This window comes from Leuresthes tenuis, unplaced genomic scaffold (assembly GCF_036924035.1).
Source record: "Leuresthes tenuis unplaced genomic scaffold, fLeuTen1.0.hap1 SCAF_10, whole genome shotgun sequence".
Classification (NCBI taxonomy): Eukaryota; Metazoa; Chordata; class Actinopteri; order Atheriniformes; family Atherinopsidae; genus Leuresthes; species Leuresthes tenuis.
The window spans coordinates 11,067,380-11,090,399 of NW_027325364.1; the positions used below are offsets into that span (position 1 = coordinate 11,067,380).

The 23,020-nt window shown below is 41.4% G+C and overlaps 1 protein-coding gene across 4 annotated transcripts; it reads right to left on the minus strand.

Moving 5' to 3' along the window:
* Window positions 1-321: 321 nt before the first annotated feature.
* On the minus strand, window positions 322-21,169 carry znf574 (zinc finger protein 574). 4 transcript variants are annotated; one of them, XM_072393940.1, is made up of 10 exons: window positions 21,098-21,169; window positions 18,515-18,672; window positions 9,747-10,914; window positions 9,443-9,657; window positions 8,805-8,984; window positions 8,624-8,718; window positions 5,211-5,305; window positions 3,086-3,234; window positions 2,558-2,845; window positions 322-1,320 (listed from the first exon to the last, which is right to left on the minus strand). In XM_072393940.1, the coding sequence occupies exons 2-10, from the start codon at window positions 18,668-18,670 to the stop codon at window positions 721-723; spliced, it is 2,946 nt and encodes a 981-aa protein (XP_072250041.1). In that variant the 5' UTR covers window positions 18,671-18,672; window positions 21,098-21,169; the 3' UTR covers window positions 322-720. The 4 variants fall into 4 exon arrangements, with proteins under 4 accessions (XP_072250041.1, XP_072250039.1, XP_072250040.1 ...); XM_072393938.1 differs by having other exon boundaries at window positions 9,747-10,917; XM_072393939.1 differs by lacking the exon at window positions 21,098-21,169 and adding an exon at window positions 20,889-20,986 and having other exon boundaries at window positions 9,747-10,917.
* Window positions 21,170-23,020: the final 1,851 nt, after the last annotated feature.

Consider the following 23,020-nt stretch of genomic DNA (forward strand, 5'->3'; position numbering starts at 1 on the left):
CGATTACAGCACAAAACCAATCGATAACGTAGCGTGCAACAAATTATCGGAACATTAAGGCCGATCTATACATACATGACGCCAATTCATTCTCACTTCTACAAACCTTGCTGGGAAAGAGAGAAGAGCCGTTTGAAAAGCAACACAATGACCGTTACTGAGGAAGTCTTCGTGTTTTTCTGCAGAAGACTGTTTACCGTTTGTCAAGACGACAGAGGTGGCAATTTACAGCACGACCTATAAAGTGCGTCCCATTTGATAGGATGGGGTCACTGCCCTCCAGTCAGCCGGCTAATAAAATGATGGACGCTCACAAGTGCAAAAGTCAAAGCATTTTATTATTAAGAAAGCACAGAGTAATTCATGGAGTACTCAAACAAACAGGGTCTGTACAGAGAGGCCAGTATTGAATTAAAGTCTGATTTCACAACTTTGATTTTCACATCTCTAATCTAAGAGAGTCTCCCGAACACATCAACCTTTAAATCGTTAGTTAACACTGCTTCAAAAGTCATTCTCACCCAAGCAAAGTTGTAAAATTACTATGCAGGTTGGGATATTTGTTTAAACTAGATTAGGCATCTAATAAATTATATACATACAGTATAAGGTAGTCACTCCAACTTTCCAATACATCAGTATTCTCTGACTGAATCAGAGTCTTTCTCTAAAGTGATGTCCTCTCATTGTCACCCATCATTTTTTTTCTTAATCTCTCCCTCATACAGTCTCCTCCACAATAAACTCGATGGCATGTTGGGGTGACTGGCCCGTCTCCATCATGGTGATTTCACTTTCATCCATCGTGATGGTTGGGACAGAGATGGTTTGAGCTCCCAGAACTGAGGAAGGCAGGATGACGACCTGCGATGCTCCGTCGATGCCGCTGAGTTGATCTGATGGGATCATAACTGTCTCGGTGCCTCCTTCAGCTCCCTGGAGCACATAAATTGTCTGTACAGTCCCAGAATCAACCTCAGTTGTGGTGGCCAAAGATGACAGCACCTTGGCGCCCTCTAGCACTTTCTGGACCTGGGCGGCCTCAGCTGCGTGCACCACCTGCTCAACTTCTTCAGGAGGCAGGTCCCCATGTAGCCGGAGGTGTTTATCCAGGTTGGGGCGAGAGCGAAAGGCAGCGGAGCAGTGAGGACAGGGGTAGGGCTTCTCGCCGCTGTGGGTGCGGGCGTGCTCTGTGAGGCGGGCAGCGACGCTGAAACTCTTGCCACAGATCCAGCAGCAGAAAGGCCGCAGACCAGTGTGGATCCGCTCGTGGTCCTGCAGATGGGGCAGCTGGCGGAAGCGCTTCCCACAGGTGGCGCACTGGTGGAAGGATGGAGGAGGGTGGAGAAGTGGCATATAAACAAGAGGGTGGCAAGTAAGTAAAGCTCACATGACTGCCAGCACACAAATCTGACCTCCTGTGAGGAGGCACATGAGGAGGTGATACAAAAAAGAGAAATGTCTATTTTCCACATAAATATTTAATTGATAAAAGCCTTTAAACATGAAGTGATGTTTTCAAAATATACCCAAAGATATTTAGCAGTCTTTGGGTTTAACATAAAACTAGCAAATATTTTCATGAGTGAAAGCAGCAAATATTTGTCCTTTTCTGCTTAGTCATCGGTTGATTAATACGCCGTCGTTCAATAATCAATTACCAACTAATTATTGCAGCACAACACGTGAGTATAATCAATTACACAGAGTGTGATTAGCTGTACTACAAGAAATGCTGGCAAAGAGCTGGAGGTTGAACCATTTTCTACTAATCGCATCAGTAATAAAAAATTCAACAGCCGTACCTGCTCTGCCACAGCGATATTCGCTCTCTGCCTGCTCACACCTGAGTGCAGAATATCAGCTGCAAGCAGCTTTTCCAAAACACCCGACTAAAGGATGACATTGAGCTTCACTTTGATTCCCACTGAGGCCGCTCAAACTGAAACTGGAATATCTAGTGACAGATTTGCAGTTCAAGCATGTCTGAAATGTATATTCTGATCAACTTACTTCTGCGCTACATATAAAGCAAATCCTTGTGCTGCTCCAGGAACACGGTGTATATTTGATAGGAATTAAAATTCATGCACATAACTGACTGTGTGCTCTGTGAACCTCTGTCCTTAGCCTGCCAGATAGATACAATTCAAAGCCAAGCCACAAAGATGAAATCATTTCCTAAAAGCCGGCATGCTGAGATTTGTTCGGGTGGGTCTATGGTTGATGTCCTACCCCGTCACAAAAGCAGCAGAGAGAGAAGGAAAGAATCCCAGAATAGTAACGGGCACAGAGGGGAGCTGACAGGCCCTAAGTCAGCCCTGCCATTAATCACAGGTACACAGGGAGGGAGGAATCACCCCCAGGACACAAACTGCACAAATGGCCATGGTCTGGAACCTGAGAGACAGTCATGGCTACAGGCTGCTGTAGGCAGCTCTGGATCTGTTTGAGATACAGATTTTAATGCGGTCTATAAAGGCGGCAAAATATCATAATGAGAGCTGAGAGTGACCGAGTTTTTATGCAACCACACGCACATTACGACATTTCTTACCTCAAAGGGCCTCTCATCAGTATGTGTCCTCATGTGAACACTGAAGGTGGAATTGTAGGCAAATTCCTTGAGGCAAATCTCGCAGCGGAAGCGGGGTCGGTTTTTGGACTTGCTGAGTGTTCCCTGGAAATGAGCCAGCACATGCTCCTCAAGGGCATTGTTGGAGGTAAATCGGCGGCGGCAGGGCCTCACTGGGCATTTGAGCGGGGTCTGGCCTGTGTGGGATAGTCGATGGAGGTCAAGGCCCTCTTGGGTCATGCAGCGGTGGCCGCAAAGGTCGCACTCGATCTGTGGGTGGAATAAAGACACGCCGGGGGGGGGGGGGGAGAATACGTAGGAGACACGCACACAAAGGGTAATGAGATGGGGATCAGAAATGAAAGGAGTGTCTTTGTGGTCAAACTGTGACGCAGTCACAATGTCAGAGTTCGATTCCAACTGGAGACCTTCATTAAAGGTCATCGTTGTCATTTTAGCAGGATTTTCCTTCTTAAATGAAAAAAATTAGACTGATTTTGTGTTTCCAACCTGTCCGGTGCAGCGGCCACGGCCCTGACCGCGCCCACGGCCGGTATTCTTCTCCTCCTCTGTGCTAGGACAACGCTGCAGGTGGATTTCCAGGACTGACTGGTTGATAAACTGGGATGAACAGTGAGGGCAAGTTGCTGGCTGCTTGTCTGTAATGGAAAAGTTTTTAAACAGGTGGTCAGACTCTCCGTGTTATTATCCGATGGCCGATTGGAGCTCGGCGATTGCTTGACGCCGCGCCAACAATCGTGTAGTGGCAGGTGGTTCGCAGACAAATGGCTGGCGATGGGCAACACACGTTCATGCTGCCAGTTTTTCCTGTGTAAAATCATTTGCCTGTGTTTAATGGTTGTTTAAAAAGTGTAAAGACAGGAAGAGTTCAACTGAACTAATGCATCCCAACAAATGTGGAGCGTGAACTAACATCTGTTTAATCGATCATCAAATTCACCCAGAAAACCCAGATGTTTCAGAACATTTATATACCGGCTTTATCGTGGAAATCTACAAACATGTTGAATCCAGCTGTAATGATTTTCTGCCGTTCCCTGTGGATGTCCTACTGACTGAACCATAACATTTCATCATCCTGTTGCTATTTCTTTTTTAACCATTTAAAAATGGTCAAATCTGTCCTCGTCATTCACAAACTGAATGAAATCATCATGCGTAGAAGGGGAGAAGGAGGGATTTGTGCCATTTTAATATTTTCTTGCTAGATTTAGAAACTTTAGAGACTCTTTGAGAGGGAAAAACATCTTTTTGGAACACAGCCTGGCATTTTCTGCAGAAGAGAAACTTCATAAATGTCCATCCCTGCAGCAAACAAGGAGAGGAAATACCTCTCATCGATATATTTTTCTGAAAGATTAGACCTTGGGGCTGTGAGTTTGACCACAATCGGTGGCAGAGAAGGAAAGAAAATTGCAGTTTTACACTTAAACGTAGCTGAAAGAATAAGGACTGTGTTAAAAAAAGAAAAAGCATCAGAATGGTACGTTGCTGTTCTTTGCCGTAATATATCATGCTACCTTTAAGTTTTTCCCTGACTATTCATCACTTCTGTCGGTTACTTTTCCTCTGGCTCAAGGAACCTTTAGCCCTTTTGAAATGATGATTTATGTGTGACTGGTTACGATCAAACAAAAAATAATTAACATTTTTTGGTTATTTTACACTTTTCGGTATTCAATGAGGTTTGTAATTATTTAGCGGGTTAACCGAATAGCTGTTTAGGCTATCAAACATTAGAAAGTAGTAGAAATTTTTATATTTACAATTCATCAGCTAATTGATTCATCTCTTTATACAGCTGGTGCCCCAGTTACATTTTGGCAGAGCAAACCAAACTCTTGCTGGCTGAGAAACTGCTTACAGTAAGAGTTCATCAGTGTGTCCAAAGGCCATCACGCCAATATCTTACAATCTGCTAACCATCTGCACTGTGTATCCTGTTGGTGGGGGATCGACTGCTCCCTGCTGGGACCCTCTAATTAAACCTTTAATAAGGACAAACTCGGCTTATAGCCCTGGACCGATCAATAGATCAATATCTCCCATCATCTTTCTCAGCAGACACGCATACCTCTGACCTCTGCTGTGACATACTCCTCAGGCCTAACTAATGAGGTTACCATGCCAACACCCACATGATTAAGATGAGGTGTCAACATGTTGACCCAGTTCATTTACCTCCACCTTCCACCTCCATTCTTCACAGCACACAAATCAATTGAGAGTCAGTGACCGAAAGCATCAGAGGAACACTGTACATATACCATGGATGCATGTGTATAAATAAACATAGGTCACCCAGGCAAGCCCGTGTGGTCATTTATCACCGACGTAGTGATTCGGTTTACGCCGTACAGATAAGAATATCATCTCTAATTGGTTTCCGTTACAGCGAGGCACGAGATCTGCTTTCATTTGGTTGCTTGTTGGGTTCATCGCAATTTGTCACTTTTTCCCACCGACACGGAAACACTCGTCAAAGATTAAGACAAACGATGTCCAGCAGAGGAAAATGTGACAAATGTAAACAAAGATTTGATAACAACAACAAAAGAAAACACATTCCAGTTCAGATGACTTACATCGTCCCTGCAAAGCCGACTGATCTCACCTTGATGCATGAGGGAGTGCAGGTCCAGGTCTTTCCTGCGTTTAAACGCCTCTCCACACTCAGGGCAAGGGAAAGGGTGGCTGGTGTGGAGCAATCTGTTCAAACATACGAGTTTTCAAGTGCTCAGAATGACACATAATCATAAGATGGCTTAAAGTCACAGACAACAAAGATGAGTTGAATTTCAAACAGTACACAGCCAAAGCAAACATTTTTAAAAATGAAGCTCAGAATATAAAGTGTCCCAGTTCAGTTAAATTCATGTCTTGGTTTTTACGACCACTCTAAACTCGTAGGAGGATTACCAGCGAGTGTGTACTTTTGTGCTCTCCATTTCAAATAAGGGGCATTAGCCGAGTGTATAACGGCTGAAGATAAAAGAACAGCAGTAAACTGGGAGGAGTCAGAGTTAGGACATGAAAGACTATATTTATCCATTGCATAATGTTACTCTGTGTATAGCCTTAGGGGAGGAGAAAAGTGTTAGGTTGTATTCACCTAATGCTGCATCAAGCCTTCTTTCACAGCGTGGAGAACAAAAAGGAGAAAGAAAAGCTGCTAATCCAGCAGTTTCTCATAATCAGAGCGGACATGGAGGATTTTAAGTTGGGAAAAAAAAACAAAAAACAATATCCTCCCACAAATATATGATATAGTTATGAAATCCTGCTGCTTTAGGTAATGTCACTGCAGAGGTATTCAGCCACACATTTAAAAGTAGAGCAAGGTTGCAAAGGATGGCGTGTAAGGACCGTTCATGGCCAGTGTGTTCAGTGTAAAAAGGCCAGACTGCTTCTGTCATCAGTTAGAAAGACAACAGAAATCAATATCAGGGACAGCTGAGCCTGAGCGGCAGCCTCAGTCAGCGCCAACTCTCCCTCCAGATGTTCCTTCATGAGCAGGAGAGACATGAAAGTATGCGTGCGCTCAATGGAGCTAAAGCGGTAGCTGATTAATTGATTTGTCATTTTGATAATCACTGAATCGTTCAAGTCATTTGAAATGCAAATGAAAATCAACTGCAGGCTGCGAATGTGAAGATGCTACTTCATCTTTGACAAGAGTAGACTGAATATTGGGAAGTACAATTAACCTAATTTCATTTCTAAATAGATTTTCTTTTGGCCTCCAATGATTATGAAAACAGGAGGACATGAGTATTATTGTGCTGCTCTTTGTATCATAATGTTGTTTTGACTCGCCCATCCTTTCCTTTACACCCGTGCACGTTCTTCCCTTAACCTGACACACCAGAGATGTTCTAACACTGGAACATCTGGGTATTCATCATCGGAGAGTGTTTCCAAAGCACTTTAAAAAAATAAATAAATAAAAAACTGGCAGGTGACGAGATGAACCATCTGTTTATGGCTAAAAATAAAAATAAAAACTTGCTGTAACTAATCAGATCAATGGAGTGAAGCTAGTTGATAAAATCATATCTGCCAGAGCCAGGCAGGAGAAGATTAGAGAAAAAAAAAAAAAAACAGCCTTAATTACCTTTAAGATATATCTGATGCTAAAAGCATCTACGCTAACCTCTTAAGAAGCCATCTGGTTGATTAAAACTAGCCCACAGCCACTGTTATAGGTCACCTGTGACACAGATACATTTTACAGTCTGGCTAGATCAATTCTTAAGCTTTCAGATCCACGATGTTGCATGAATGTAGCTGCCTCAAAACGCAATACAACACTCTGATCAAGGGTCAAACTTCAGCTCCACTTGTTAAGCTCAAGCCAAGATAAAGGAAAAAGAGACTTTGAACTACAAAATCCATAAAGTCCTAATGAGGCTTTCAAAGAAATATCTACAGAGGGATCATAAAAGGCAGTAAGCTGTCCTTTGTATCCAGATTGCAGTGGGAACTGCTGGTTTTGGGAGTCAATATCAAAACTGACCACCGTAGGACTTGAATAACTTTTGGGACATGCTTTTACAGACCTGTGCAAAAGTCGTAAGCCCCTCCCCCTCTTATTTCTTTATATTTTGCTTCCAGACTTTCTTGGAATCCTTTAAGTGGTCTCGACCAAATTGTTCTCCAGGCTTTCTGAGTGAGTCTTTTGAAGTTTTCTTTGGACATTGGCTGAGTTTTCACCCATCATCACTCCAGTCCTGAACCTGACCTGTACCTGAACATTTTCAGGGGACATTTTGTTTGCTCGGCCAGTAAACACTTACCTAGCATAAACAATTCAAGCATAAAACAGGTGCCTAACTCAGGGGATGAACCTATGTTATTTCTACACACAACAAACAACTTAGCAAAGAAGCTATTTAGTTTGCATATTTAGGCACTTTGTTACTAGCAGCCTGTCACAAAGACAATATAAAAAAACCCAAATCAAAGTATTTATACACCAACAAAGTGATTCCAAAAGAGCTGTGAGCCAAGAACTTCGCACATTAGTATCATGTGCAGTGTGTCCTTAAAAGAAAAAAAAAAGATTTTTCATTATTTTTTTAAAGAAAAGGAAACCAGAATAAAAGCCAAATTACACAAGAACCAGACTGAAGACTGACGAATTCTCCCCGGAGCACCAAAATCCACATTATTGAAGCAGTGTGGGATCATCTTGACAGAGAACAGAACAAAAGGCAGCCAACATCCAAAGAAGAGCTTTGAAATGTCATTTTAGAAGCCAGGAGAACTATTCCTGAAGACTACTTAAAGAAATTACCAGAAAGCTTGTCTGAGAGGTTTTCAGGCTGTGTTGAAGAATAAAAGATGCTCATATCCAATATTAACTTTCAAGCTTGTTCAAATTGTACAAACTCTTTGCCTTATATACTGTATTTCCATTTGTGTTTCAGCATGTTTAAATCAACCGCTACACCTACTTCCAGTTTGCTGGGCCGTATATGAATAAAACAGGAGTGGCTTAAGATGTTTGCACAGCACTGTACGCCAAAGTTTGTTATGACTTGAGCACAGTTGATTTAAGATATCACCTTCAAGAGGCTGCGCTTAGATTTAATTTCAGAGAATTCACATCCTCAAGAGCGTTGTCCTGCTACTATAAAAAGGTATAAATTCACATATACACACTGCAGTTTAGACCTTCTCCTCTGCTCAGCCATGTAGAACAGGACCAGATTTGTCCATCGTCCTCGGTAGTTATCATTATCATCTTAATTTACAGGGCCTCTGTCTGTCAATCATATGTGGCTCAAGGGCACCCAGACATGTCTGTGTGCTTGTTAAATGTCTTACTCAATAGTCAGACAGCTCATCTCCAACAGCTGCTGGCGAGAGGGAGAGAGGTTATCTAAATCCCATCCTGGGTTATTCTAATTCTGAGGCATTTATGTGGTAAACAGAGCTGGAAAATGATTGAATCCTGACAACCACCTGACAAGTTTTAGTCATTTCCACCAACAGCTTTGGATAATGTGAGCAGGGAATTATTACTTGTGATGGTTCAGCTGATCTTCAGTGTTGAACCGTGAAGGGCAGTTAGGACAAGCGAAGAGATGGGACGATCCCTCACTGTCCAAAGTACACATCTGTATTGAAGGACACAACAGTAAGGATGAATTTAAAAGAACATAATAAATAGTTTTAATAAGGAGAGAAACGGCAGACACCGTACCGGTTTGCGTCCTCGTTTGCGCCGAGGCTGCATTGACGTGTGAATGAGCTGGTGTCTCTTCAGGGTGGCTGCCTGGGAGAAGTTTTTGCCACAAACATCGCAGCAAAAGGGCTTGTTTCCTGTGTGGCTCATGCTGTGGCGCAGCAGGCTCTGGGAATTGGTGAACGACTTTGTGCACACCTTCACAATGACAATCAGGATTAGTGCCAAAGCTGTAATTGCAACAGTTTTTTTTTTGTTTTGTTTTTTGTTTTTTTAAGAAAATGAATAGACAAAAGGAGCTGTGGGCAAATTACAGATTTCGCCCTTTTTTTAAAATAATTTTTTTTTAATTAAAAACATACACACCATCTGTGCTGCTAACCAAAATTTTTTTTAATAGACATTTTAATGTTGTTTTTTTTTAACCCTTACAAGGAATCGTTTCAACAAAATCTGTAATTAGCCCACAGATACTAAGAATGTGAGTGCAGTTATATTCAACAGAGAACCTGTTGAATATAATGAAGCAGGAGGTTCAAATGGTGTCAGCCTCTGCTTAGAGGCATTGCATCATCACATAAATGATCTTTATATGAAAGCAAATCATTCCTCGGATTGAGGACAAGGAGACTTTGCTTAAAGTTTCTGACTGGCACCTTGCATGTGAAGAGCTTTTCTCCGGTGTGACTGTAGACGTGGGTGCGCAGGAAGACGCGTCGGGTGAAGGTTTTGCCACAGTAAGGGCAAACGTGAGGTAGAGGTGTTCGAGCCCAGTCCTGTAACAGCTTGGCGGGTGGAGGGTGGTTGGTGTTATCTGAGTCTCCTGTAGTGCTTCCCTCCAATTCCTCTTTGGTACCCGAACCTTTGCTTCCTGACCACATAAAAAAAAAAAAAAACGGTTTGTCAGGCATAAACTTCCATTTGATAAAAGATTTTTGGGAAAAAATTACTTCCACTCACCTTTTAGTGCACTAGCACTCAGGATCCTGAAAGAAGGCCTGCTTCTCTTTAGGGGAGAACCAGATTCACCAGCAGGAGAGGACAGCAGCCGCTTTTTGCTCTGTGGGCTATCCTCAGGTTTAGTGGTAGTCGTTTCATCGCCAGTTTCAGCCTCATCTTCATACTCTGTGGTGAAACGGTGCAGACGCCAGTGGTACAGGTACTGAGTGGTGTTCATGAAGCTCTCCCCACAGTGGGAGCAGCTGTGCAGGGGCTCAGTGAGGCCGTGCTTATCCTTACGATGAGTGGCCATCCCTCCCTCATCGCTGAAGCTCTGCCCACACTGGGTGCAGAAGAACAAATCAGGCTGTGTGAACATGGAGGTCAGACTGGTGGCTGAAGGTGCCGCATCGAGCTCGTCGGTCCCATTGCTCTGGACACACATTTCCTCTGGCGTCACTTCAGGAACAACTACCACTTTTTCCTCGCCCTTCTGCCGGTGCTGCTTGCGGTGATAGAGGAAGAGCGTGGTATTAAGAAAGCTTTCTCCACACACGGAGCAGCGATGCAGAGCCTCCTCAAAGCCGTGTTGGGTCTTGCGGTGGGCCACTAGCTCAGACACCAGGCCGAAACACGAGCCACAGTCCACGCACAACAGTACTGGTTCTGGCTTGGGTTTTTTATTCGCCCCTCTCCTCCTTGGAGATGAATCATCTGGATTAGAGGCTGAAGCGGCCGCGTCAGCATCAGAGCTTTGAGACACAAGGGTCTGTGAACCCTCCTGCTCCTCATGGTTACCCTCAGGTGTAGGCTCCGGTTCAAGATTTGTGCCACCTTCAGTCTGAGAGTAAGAAGACTCTTCATCCGGGTTTAAAGGTGCAGCTGGGCTCTGAGCTGAGGTAGCCTCTGGCTCGACGTGTGAATCTGCCTCTGATATGCTCTCACAGGCTTCCTGCTGGCACGCTCCTTCTTTGCGGTGTTGCTGCCATAGGTCAAGACTCTTGAAAAGTTCATCACAATCCCCACACTGATAAAGGATTCTGGGCTTGTCTGTACACTGCCTCTCAGTTTCTGAAATCTGACAGAGTTCGCCCCGAATGTGCTGCAGAGAGGAATGTTCCACTTGGACTTCAGTCTGTGAGACTTCAATCTGCGGGACTGTGATCGTCCTGGATATATTTACTACATGCTGCTGCAAAGACAAGAGGGAAAAAGATACACAAGTCTGATCATTTCCAGCGTTTCATTTTTGCTGATTTCTCTTTTCATGAACAGATAAAATGGCTCTTTGGCTCTCTTTCAAGTCAATTTAACCACGTTTTTTCTTTTTGTTTTTTTTTCCTTGCAGATGAGGGATGAGTTGGAGAACTCAGATCAATTAGAGAAGCATGAATTAAGAGCCAAGGCTCCTCCGAGAGCTCCAGCCAGCCAAGATAAGGCCTCGGCCTGGCTGATAACTATCAGATTCATCAGGGTTAAATGGGTCACTCCACAGGGTTTTACATATGCGCCCTCCATCCACTTGGATGATAGAAAGAGAACATCAAGGTTGAGGTTGTCGGGAGCTGCTTCAATTGCAACAGTTAACCATGGCTCACACACTGTAGGTGTGTGGTTGTATGTGAAGCCTTCTGATTGCAATTCCACCTTTCATTAACATGCACCGATTAATCTACGGACAAATTAGGCTGCAGCAACTGTCACTGGTTTACATTTAATAGTCCATATATGGTGCTTTGCCTGAAATCTGCGTGCCATTTATCACTCACAAATATCCATTAGCTGGGAATCAAAAATCTGTTGTTTTTTGGAGCTTCTGTGCAGCTCAGTTCCACGGAGCTCTTGTTGCTCTTGTTGTAATGGGAACACCGTTGCTATCAGAGTCCCTTTTAATTACAGCAAAGCATGTAATTAAAGAGCCAAGTGGGTAAAAAAAAATCCAAAGGCAAAGGTAAATTGCAAATCGACTGCTGTGCCATCCAACTGCGCTGGTTTACCATTCAATACACCTCGATTGTTTTTTTTTTGTTTTTTTCACGAGCGTGTCACCATGCATGAATGTGAGAATAACAGAAGATCAAATTGAATTATTTTACTAACATTATGCAAGATTTTCAAGGATTTCTGCACCAAATCTTTCTGAAATACTTTAAAACTCCAGTGGTGCATCATACTATAATCCAGCCTATCATGAACAAAACTCAGACGTAAATTACTCTGTAGAATCATAAACTTCCTGTCAGCAGAGGGGACATTTTTATTTTTACTTCAGTGTAATTTTTTGTGTACATCACTGAAAACTGGAAAGGGGCAGAAAATCAACGTCAGTCCTGATCATGACCTGAAGTTTTGAACTCAGAGGATGAAAAACATCCCCAATAATCCCAGTGAGCTAATTCTCTGTTCAGCGTAACTGGCTGACGACATGAACTGAAGGAACATAATTACACATGCACGTTACTCCATGAAAGCTACAGTCAATTTATGCACCGAAATCATTCAGGAGACCTTGATGGAACTCTTCCTCCTCGGCTCCAGCAGGCAAACTGGCAAAGTCACCGTGCAGAGTATATAATAAAAACAAGACTTTATCCCACCCCAGCAAATTGACTTGATTTGTGCTTTGTTAAACTCTGAGAAAACAATATCAGTAAGAAGTACAAGTAGAAAGAAAGCTTTGTGTCATTCAGTGTTCCTCTGAAGGAGCCAAAGGGGGTCTTTTTTTCTGAAAATTAGTCTCCCTTCTCTTATCAGTTTGCTTTCTTTCGTTGTTCTGTTATAATGAAAAATTGACTGCTTGTTAACAATAATGGTATTTCTTCCTTGACATTGAAACAAAAACGCTTTAAGGAGAAGCTTTCTAATCATCAGTAGCAGAGCTTCCAGCTTCCTCCCCGTGCAGCCACATTCAGACTGGGTGCATTTAAAAGAAAATAACCAATTCAATTTAAGCCTGACTTTCAAACATTTGCGGGTAACATCAGCCCATCTTTAGTCCTTTTAACATATCGGGTGCCCAGTGCTGTTCCTCTTCACTATAACGAAGGTGAAGGAAAGCCCAAAATAACCAACATTGTGTTAAGATTTGTCAACTGATAAACTGAGCACTTTAAATGATGGAATAGCACTAATAATCAATGAGCAGTGCAGTTATAGTCCTATAAAAAAGAAAATACACTTTCAATACTATCCAATTATTATAGGAAATAACAACAAAAAAAGTAAATAAATCTCATCCTTACAGGGTCTTAAAATGATGGAAATACAACAACAGGATATATTACACATCGTCATCATTTATTCAACAAAAACTAAACCAAAACGCATTATTTTCTTTCTCATGACTGCATAGACGCTTCCACCCTGAAACCAAACACTTGGACCAGTCTTTTGTCACTCAATAATGCTTTTCACACTGTGCAAGAGAAACCCGGCGGCTATGTTACCTTACAGCTCGAGTGTTAACATGGATTTATCAGCAGAGTGCCACTTTGCCGCCATATAATGTCGCCACGATTCTCACGGAAAGTTTTTAAGTGACTTGACAGTGTGACCTCATCTTCCTCAACTGTTTTAGAAAAAGTACAATATCAGAGATGTTCACGTTTGGTTTTTTTTTGTGTTAATTTCACAATTGTGTTAGTTTGATTCAACCAAATATTATGTCAAATGCTGAGTGACAAACCAGAGTCCGTGATCATGGTTTCAGTCAGACAATGTACAGCTAAATATAGAACGGCATGATTATGTTGTGTTTGTTGATGCTTAAGTTTAAGTAGAATAAGATTCCAGAAACAAACAAAAAAAAACACTTTTACCATGAATGAACAAAATGGGGGAGAAAAGTGGGAATTAAAGGGCCTGAGCTCAGAGCTTTAGCCAAACTGTTCATTTAACAAATGGCCTCACTACACATTTAGACTTGCTGATGCAAAACGAACGTGTCATGATACTATTGAGTGGTGCACGATAGTGTCAAAGTTCAGTTTGTTTGTTACTGTAAAGGTTATGAAGCTTCTTCACAGCTTATGTTTAGCTGCAGGATACAAAAACACGACAAAATTGAAATTAACAGAAGACACGTCAGGCTGAGCGGCGGCTCTCGTGTAAAACAGACCGTCATCATCAGTCAGAGACTAATCGTACAGCACAGCACAGCACAGCACTCTACCAAGGAAGCCGTGTGAACTGTGACTATTAACAGCGCACATTAAAAATTACAATAAAAATGCAATGAAAGTTCATCAATGACTAACACTGACTGGATTTCGAAATAACTGACTGTAACTGGAGTCGAGCTGATCTGTTTATTCAATTTGTAAAGAAATGATCCGCAGCAGGATGGATCACATCCCTCACTCAGCGACACGGACACTAAAGTCACAGCCACACTGTCATAAGTAAGTCACAGGTGAGCTGGTTGGTATTAACTTGAAAGGACAGTGGTAGGTTTATAAAGTGAACGAGACAAATGTCCAGAGCCACCGAAAACAGCTAGCAGCAATGGCAGACCCCCTGCTGCGTCTCCTCACACCCGCAAGGAAAACAATTAGTCTGGACTCCGACGTACAACATAAACATGCGTTTTATTATCCAACATGGTTCAATATTAATTCAAATCTGTTTTGATGTGTAAAGTCTCAAAAACCTGCCTTTATATTCAAACTAGCACATCACATGGATTGTTTTGTACCTGTATGCTTTTTAAGCTCAGAAACATGTAAAAGTCACATTAACTTACTCCAGAGTTTGTTCAGAGCAATGTTTCTCACTGCCCGACCCGGCGGCAATTTAACATGACGAATGGGCTGAAAAAGACCCCCAACGGGGTCTAAAGGGGTCCGACAGTGAATAACACACTGAAAGAGAGATGGATGCCCCAGACGTATGATGGCTGTCAGCTTGGTGTAGGAAAGTCCTTCCACTCTACAGTCTCCGTTGGTGTTTTTAAAATAAAAAGGAACATGCGATGAAGTCGATGTAATTCACCGATTGTGTTTAGTACTGAAGAAGTGGACGGAAGTTCTTTCGATCAATTTAATGGCTGCTGAGATACATTTCTAACTGATCAATTTTCTCAGTTTGTCTGCCACTGGCCATCGTTTTGGACCGCAAATGTTTTGGTGTAATGTGTGTGCACGACTGTATGGACAAGGAGCCTAATACCAAAGAAAATGTACAAAACTTCTAGTGTAAGCTGTTCAAATCGTCCATATGTTCCGATGATAATCAGAATAAAGACAAGAAATTAAAAACTAGCCGAGACACACGCAGTCGATTAAACTTAAAAAAAAAAAAAAAAAAAGAAAAACAAAGAAAATACAAAACTACTGCATTGATTCAAGAACAGAAAGAAAACCTAAAGAGAAAATGCTAGGTCTGGGCACAACGTGTTCCTCAAGAACTAAATCTCTAAAAAGGCTAAGCTGACTTGTTTATTGAACAATTATGAGCTCTGCATTGATTTGAGAAATTAAGAGCAATTCTTTTACATTGATGTCACATTAGGAAGACAGAAATTATGATAGCCAATGCAGGGGATGCTTGCAATAAGCCCACTTACGGCAAAGCGTGCGCCAAGAAGACATAAGGTACGCAGGTTTTATAGTGTTTCTCCTGCTGATTCATCTTTGAGAAAGCCAATGAGTGATCCATCAGGAGATGGCACTGACTTAAGCATTTCTCATGCCTTTCCTCCCGCTGGCAACTCAGGATGCAATCTGTCTGTCAGGAGTGTCATTGTGCTTTATAGACGTGTGTTGAAGACAGTAAAGGATGAAAGACCGGGCATAAGCTCCGACAGCCATGCCCTGCTGCTAAACGAGAGCCAATGACTGCTTTTAACCCCGAGGGCTTTCTGAAGCTGTCATGGAATAGGAAAAAGAATAAAGTGCCAGCTAGATCACAAGACTGAGCTCAATATGTCAAAGTTAAACTGAAAAACTCATTTTACAACTTTGAAACTGCAGTTAAGTTATTAGTCTTTGTGAAACTGAATGTGCTCCAAAAGAAGACTTCCTATATGGAGCACATCAGACAAAAATACAGTCTGAATGAATCATGTAAGAATCTAAAATGCAAATGCAGTCAAACAGTGGATTTACACACCTGAAGAAGCAGGAATCAGAGAGGAGACACTAGAATAATATCGCACAATCTCGCCCACACAAGCAAAAAGAATATGATGATCCCCAAATCAGAAAACAACAGATTGTTCATTATAACCGAAGCATGAGGAACATTCTGGTGATTCATCTGACCTCGGCGGAGACCATGTAAATGTGGCACCGCAGACCTCAATCTGGTCTGGACATTTATCATGCGCTTCTCTTCTGCCTCCCAATCTTTTTTGCCTTCTCCTTCTGTGACTCAACCAACTAATGCCCAAACAACAAGAAGCAGTACCTTCTCATATTTCTACTAAATTGTACCATGCGGTTTCTCCATTAAGCCACCTTATACGCTATGACTTAAACTCTTGTAAACCCAGCTCGTTCAACGCCTGATATGTTGAAAAGCTTTTTCAAAATATTGCAAATTGTTTGCTGCGTGCTCTAAAATGTATGGTGATGTAGGAATCCCTCCACTTTCAGCACAGCCACACGTGTTACACCCGTTTGCCTCATTAGTGACTCATTACTCCGATAAACAATGTGCTAATGTGTTATTCTGCAATTACGCGAGGCAGAGAGCAGTATCATGCAAACTGAAATCTGAATTATCTGCCGGCCTTAACACACAGCCATTGTCAGCTTATTATGGTAAACATTAGGGGTCTGAAAAATGAGCTGTGAATGCCTTCCAAATTTCTGTGTCTCATATGTTTAGCAGTATATTGTGTGCAGATGTGTGTGTGTGGTACTAATGAATAATGGGAATTTGTCTGGATTAAAATTAAAATAAAACCAAGTTAATAACAGCATGGTAATTGACGTCTAAATCAGTATTCCAATGCTTTGTTTTATTAGTATTAACACAACAGTGCCAAACAGTCCACGACACAAGAATGTTCCACTCAACGTTGCTCAATGTGCATCAGCATCGATTACTTGGGAGTTTTTCCTCAGACAGGGACATTTAATCTCAGTGGGCAACGGCTCTCTTCGAACATGAAACGCACTTATAAATACCGTATTTTCTGGAGTTGCACTTTTTTTCATAGTTTGGGTGGTCCTGCGACTTATATATCAAAATATATATAATTTAACATTCTAGGCTTGTGACAACTATATGCTGCTCCTGTACCACTGAAAAAAATTACTGAAAAATTAACTTAAGGACAACTGAGAAAGACTGAATACAAACAAAATAACACAAAAAAGAAAATTCTATTCTGCAGGTAGTAAAATATGCAGCCGAAAACAGTAATTGAGCAGCAAAAAGAAAGTTTGGAGTGGGTGAGAAACTTGTGAGGGACTGCCAAAAAGCAGAGGTTCATCTGACTGCTATGAAGAAAACAAAGAAAGCTGCTGATGGCCAGAGCTGGAGGAACGAGTCCACGGGTGGGTGCTTGAACAACGTACTGCCGAGAGAGGCTTGTCAACGGTGCAGTTATGTCTCCACACACTGGTACTTGCCAACGATATGAATATAAATGACTTTGCAGACCGGCCTTCTTGGTGTTACCACTTCATGCAACGCAACCGCCTCTCTATCAGAGCACAGACAACGGTGTGAGAAACTGCCAGTAGACTTCCAATCCAAGGTCGACAGTTTCTGTGAGTTCATGGAAAGCAGGTAACTGAACACAAAGTGTCACCGGATCATATTATCAACATGGACAAGATCCCCCTCACGTTTGACATCCCTATGGGCCGAAGTGTTGCAGAGAAACTTTGGGAAATAAATGTCTAAATAAATGCGACTTATGGTCTGGTGCGATTTATGGTTTTTTTTCCTCTTCATGATATATTTTTTGACTGATGCTACTTACACTCCGGAAAATATGGTAAAAGGTTTGCAGGCAAGAAAATGAATAAATAAATAATCAAACAAAAAAGGTAAAGAAAGAGAAAATCTTTCTTGATAACTGACTGTATCTCACTTCAGTGAAGCCTGGCTAAAAGAGATGTTTCTCACCTCTAGCAGCCTTGGGCTTTGCTCACAAAGGATTCAAGTCAGCAACAGTAAAAATATTTTGTTCCACAGAGAAAATTTCCGAACTCACATTTAAATCACAGCAGCCACACGATGGGCTTGTAAATTACCGGCAAACTAAAATAGAATGTGCATGGCCAGAAAACTGACTGTGAAAAAGTTGGACTATTGCAATTGGTAAATAACTGTGTAAATAACATTTTAAAAACGTAACGTCAGTAACATTTTCCTTATGAAGCTGTGTCATGTCAAGAAAAACACAAAAATACATCACTGTTAGCGTGAGTCACACCTAATTTTTCCTCTCCAGTATTCTCTTTCTCTTCCAAATAAGACACAACAGTTATTCTGTGATTAACAGTGTGATGTCAAGGCACTTCTAAATCAGATTTTAATACAGGGCGACACCTTGAAATGAGACAGTAAATAATTACAAACAACTCAATGTTAAGTGCTAAAATGATCAACTCATCAAGGTCACTGTTACTTTAATGAGCAGCAGAGCCTTGTCAACTTATGACTAAAGATGCATTGTTCACCTCAATGTCATTCTCCTGATGTGGTTCGGGGGTTATTTAGTGATCGTGGAGTTGATCATTTCATGGCGCCCTGCCATGACAGTGAGGCTCATTCCCCTTTTCCATTCCCCAACACGACAAAATGGGGAAAGTGATGCATGTGTGAGTGCCTACCTGTGTCTGCAGCACAGGAACGGAGACAGCAGTGGCCCCAGATGTGCCCGATTGTTCCTCTTCAGCAGTGCATGTCAACTGGTGCTTGAGGACCTCCTCCAGGGTGTTAAACTCCTGGTAGCAGGGGAAGCACATGTACACTGACGAACTCTCCATGACTGCCGGGGGATCAGAAATCAAAGACATTTCATGAGAAATGAGGCAATAAAAAGTGATTTAGATAAAGGTGGAATATTTCACTAAACCAATGCATGCTTTGAATATGTGAGCAAGACCACAACGTGAGCCTTGTACAAATGCTACTAATGCAATACATTTTAAGTCAGGCTGTGAATATTGCCCTCTCCTGATGAAAGGAAGTGTCTGCATATATTATCAAGGCAGCTTGGACACGAGTGCCAAGATTCTCTGAAGTTGCCAAGATGACTCATCATGAGCCGAGCCTTGGCTAATTGTTATTTTGACCATGCAGGTTACTGCTTGGGTGGAGACCTCGCAGAGACTCTTTCTCTCTGCCATTTCATGGCCTGAGCTGATGTTTAGCTCCAACATCAATTGTATTGTAATTGGACCCAGTGGAGGTGCAGTCTGGCACATGCGGCAGCTGAGTGTAACTATAATCAAAACACAATCTCCCCAATCCTTTCCACTCACTGGATACCAATCAGACCTCATACTGCAAAAAAAAGCAATCAAAGACGACTCTGTATAAAGGCCATCGATGCTAGACACAATCTAGCTTGTAAATTTAATGGGTAAACAATTATAAAACATAAATGATGAAGCTTGCAATATTCTCAGACATTTTTTTTGCTAAAAAGAAAAACTAATTGATGGATAAATAACTGCTACAACAAGAGTCCCCCTCTCTTTACATTTCAACTTCCTCAGGCTCGTTGGAGTTGCCCTAGAATTAGATCCAAATGCAAATTTAAATCTTTGAAAATGGTTTGTAAACATATAGCTTTATTTTCAGAGGCAGCTTGTGAAAAAAAAAAAACTATTATAGATTTTTTTTTTTTTTTTTAATCTTTCTCAAACTGGAAAAAAATGTAGTTGTACGAGATGACTTCCAGATTTCATTTGGAAAGTATTTACAGCAAGATGGTGTTTCTGGGGTCAGCAATAAAAATATATATTCGCCACATTTATTGCAGTTCGAGCTCCCACCACGGAGAAATTCTTGATTTAGCTGTATCTTTCTTTTCATTCGTGGTCTCTCAATAATATGTTTGCCATAAACTAAAATGTGCCCACAGCAATGCTGTTTTGTTTGGCTTTAAAACTGAACCCATGACCTCAATGTCAACAGATGCTTACCATAAAGCAGTTGGTTATAAACAGTTTGTACTGTTAAACCTTACAAAAAATTATTATTTAAAAAAAAAAAAAAATCAAAGCAGAAGGAGGGTTTGGAAATGTGGAGAACATAGAAATAGCGATTGAATATGACACTATGAGCAAATGCCAAACAATTAAAGAGATGATTAAAGTCATTGTTTCTATCGAGTTTTAAATGTGATAGCTCTGAGGGAAAGTGTCACCTAGTGCAGTGGTATGTCTTACTGATATGAATTTAAAATGTTTTGAACGACTCTATAAATAAGGAATGTGCATTTACTCCACTGGCAACACTTTTTAAAGGAATTTATTCATTGTTTTTGCGTTAAAATGATTTGAGGGTTTTAAGCATAGAAAAGATAAAAACAAAACTATACTGCCATCATGGGATATAAACAATAATGGCCCCTTGTTGCTCTTCAAACCGTTTGTACGTGATTGCTACACTAATCCAACAACAAATAACAAAGTGAGAAGTGGTCTGCAACTTCATTTATCTATTAACCAGGACCACAAACATGCATTTTACCCCAAACAATACACCATTATAGAGGCGCTGACTTTCACGTTGAGCTAAACGTAATGAATGTGGTTTAATGGACGTTGATCCTAAGCTAGCTAACAGTGTTTGCTGTAAGGGCAATGTCACTAAGCTGTTGCGTCACACGTGGACAAAATGGATAAAGCAACTTCAGATCTGTCACATTTCATAACGTTACATGACAATACCAAGCTTCGTGTGAGTGATTTGCTGGTTACGGGCAACAGCTTGCAAGTACGCAAGCTGTAATGTAAGCTAGCCGAAGCTAACGGTTAGCTGCTCGCGAGACAGCGGCTTTATCTTTGTAGACTACAGTGTTGCTAACATGCAACGATGGCCATCTTTTTAACGTGGTCACCGGCGTGGCAGCCACATTCTTTGCTAGCCTATAAGCTAATAATGCAAACTACAGTTCTCTCTTCAATTGCGGGAGTCGAAGCAAAGTTGGGTAGCGACTACACCCGTTTAACCACTTGGACCAGTGGTGCTTACTTTCTGATAGCAAGGAGAAGAAGAAGAAAAGACTCAAGAAGGAGGGCGGGATGCGCTTCTTCGGTGGTAAAATGGCGGCGACAGACTAAAAGTTAACATTAGCTGTCTCCCCCCGTTGAAATCCTCCATACGTAAATGTCACTGTACAGTATTTCACCGAAATAGTGGCTATAGTGTTAAATAAGTAAAAATACATGAACAAAACTCACCGCAGTCATACGTTACTGGCCGAGGAGGAAATAGGGCAACTTCTTTTTTTTCTGCATGTTAGAAGGCTCGATCTCATTGGCTGAATCTGTCATTCCTTAGACCAATAGTGGTCGACTACACAAAACACAGAGAATTTGTAGTCAAAAGCGCGCCAGCCACAACGGCAGGGTCAGTGCAGGCAAGGACGCTGAGGGGCAATACTGGACAATTAAGTATTAACTATTCATGGTCTTAGCCATGAGTTTCACCGTAAAAAAAATATCTGACTCATGATGAATTAATAGACAGAAAATAACTGAAGGCAGCTGAGCACCTACAAAGACACATAACACCACTTCAAGGAGACTCAAAGAACTTCAGTGACACAGAAATTCTTCAGTGAAACACAAAACTGCACCGACAAAGGCCAGAAGAATATTAGAGACATTTCAACAACACTTAATAGATTATAAATGGGCTCAAAAAGACCCAAACCAATATCAGTAACACAAAATGAACAGAAAGCTGCAAAGTGAATACAAAGAAATGCAGACAGGATGACTTACTTGACCCTATAATTGGTTCTCTAATTCTATAATAATCTGTCCATGATTAGACTTCCATTCCTTCCCAAATCTGATTCTGCCAGAGGTTTCTTCCTGTTAAAAGTGAGTTTTTTTCTTTCCACCATCAACTTGTGCAGACTCAGGACGAGATCAAATAAAAAAGTTGTTTATTGTAATCTGTTGATTTTCATAGTTAGGCAACTTTTTTTTTTAATTGACATTGTATGAATTGGACTAATTTGGATTTTAATTTGATTTGATTGGATCATGATTGAATTGCAATGAAACAGAATCATTGAAGTGCCCTGACATGACATTTATTGGGATTTGGCGCCATATAAATTAAACTGAATCGAACTGAACTTCTCTGACATTTATGTTACCCTGTAGGTGAGACAAAGTTGTGCTTATATATAACAAAGTACAACATACTTAGTAAAACTCATGATTTATTGAACACATGCGCTATTAAAATCTTTAGCATCAAACATAACAAAATATTTGTATGTTTGTGTCTAGTGCTGTTTACAAGTTTCTGGATTTTCAGATTATATTCTTTTCAGTGACACAAAACCTTAAATCAAAACCTCTGATCACATGAAATTCATCCCACAGCCGCAGTCATGAAGAATCAACTTGAACCATGATGAAAGCATGGCAGCAGGTGACCTGGCCCCCTCAGAGCCTCGATCTCAGTATCATTGAGTCAGATTATATTAAAAGACAGAAGACACTAAAACACTATAGATCCACAGGACTGTGGCAAATTCTCCAAGATGCTCCAACAGCTTTTCTGCCAAGTACCATGAAAATATGGAATCGTTTCGAGGATAATTGGAGCATAGTTAGTGTACTCCAGTGAGATGCCCTCACATTTTACATTGTGCTGCGTGTGAGGAGTTTGAAAAAATATGTACTGAGAGTAATGAGTTAACCAGGGGCGGACCAATATAAGGCTTACCTCCACAACCTGCAGAAAACATGCAGCTCTGTTGATGTCACAGCAGTCTGAGTTTCTTGGTGCAGCTTTTGAAGGATTCATCATGACTATCTATCATACAGTAACAACAATAACAGTCACTCACAATTGAAGCCACGATTGAATACCCTCAGAGCCTTATCAAATCTACTACGTATGTCTGCACACTTATCAGATTACCCCTCCTCAGAGTGGGGACAGCCAGCTGTATAGGGTATCTCTACTCTGCTACATCAAGTATTATATGCAGAGGTCAGTTCAAGAATAGACTAGTCCACTTCACTAATTTCCCAGAATTACACAGTGCCCCTGTAAGCCACACTTACTGATTGAGAAGATGAGCAGCTCCTTCAGACTGCTTAACCTGACTCCAATGGTATTAAAGAGCCGGCCGGGCG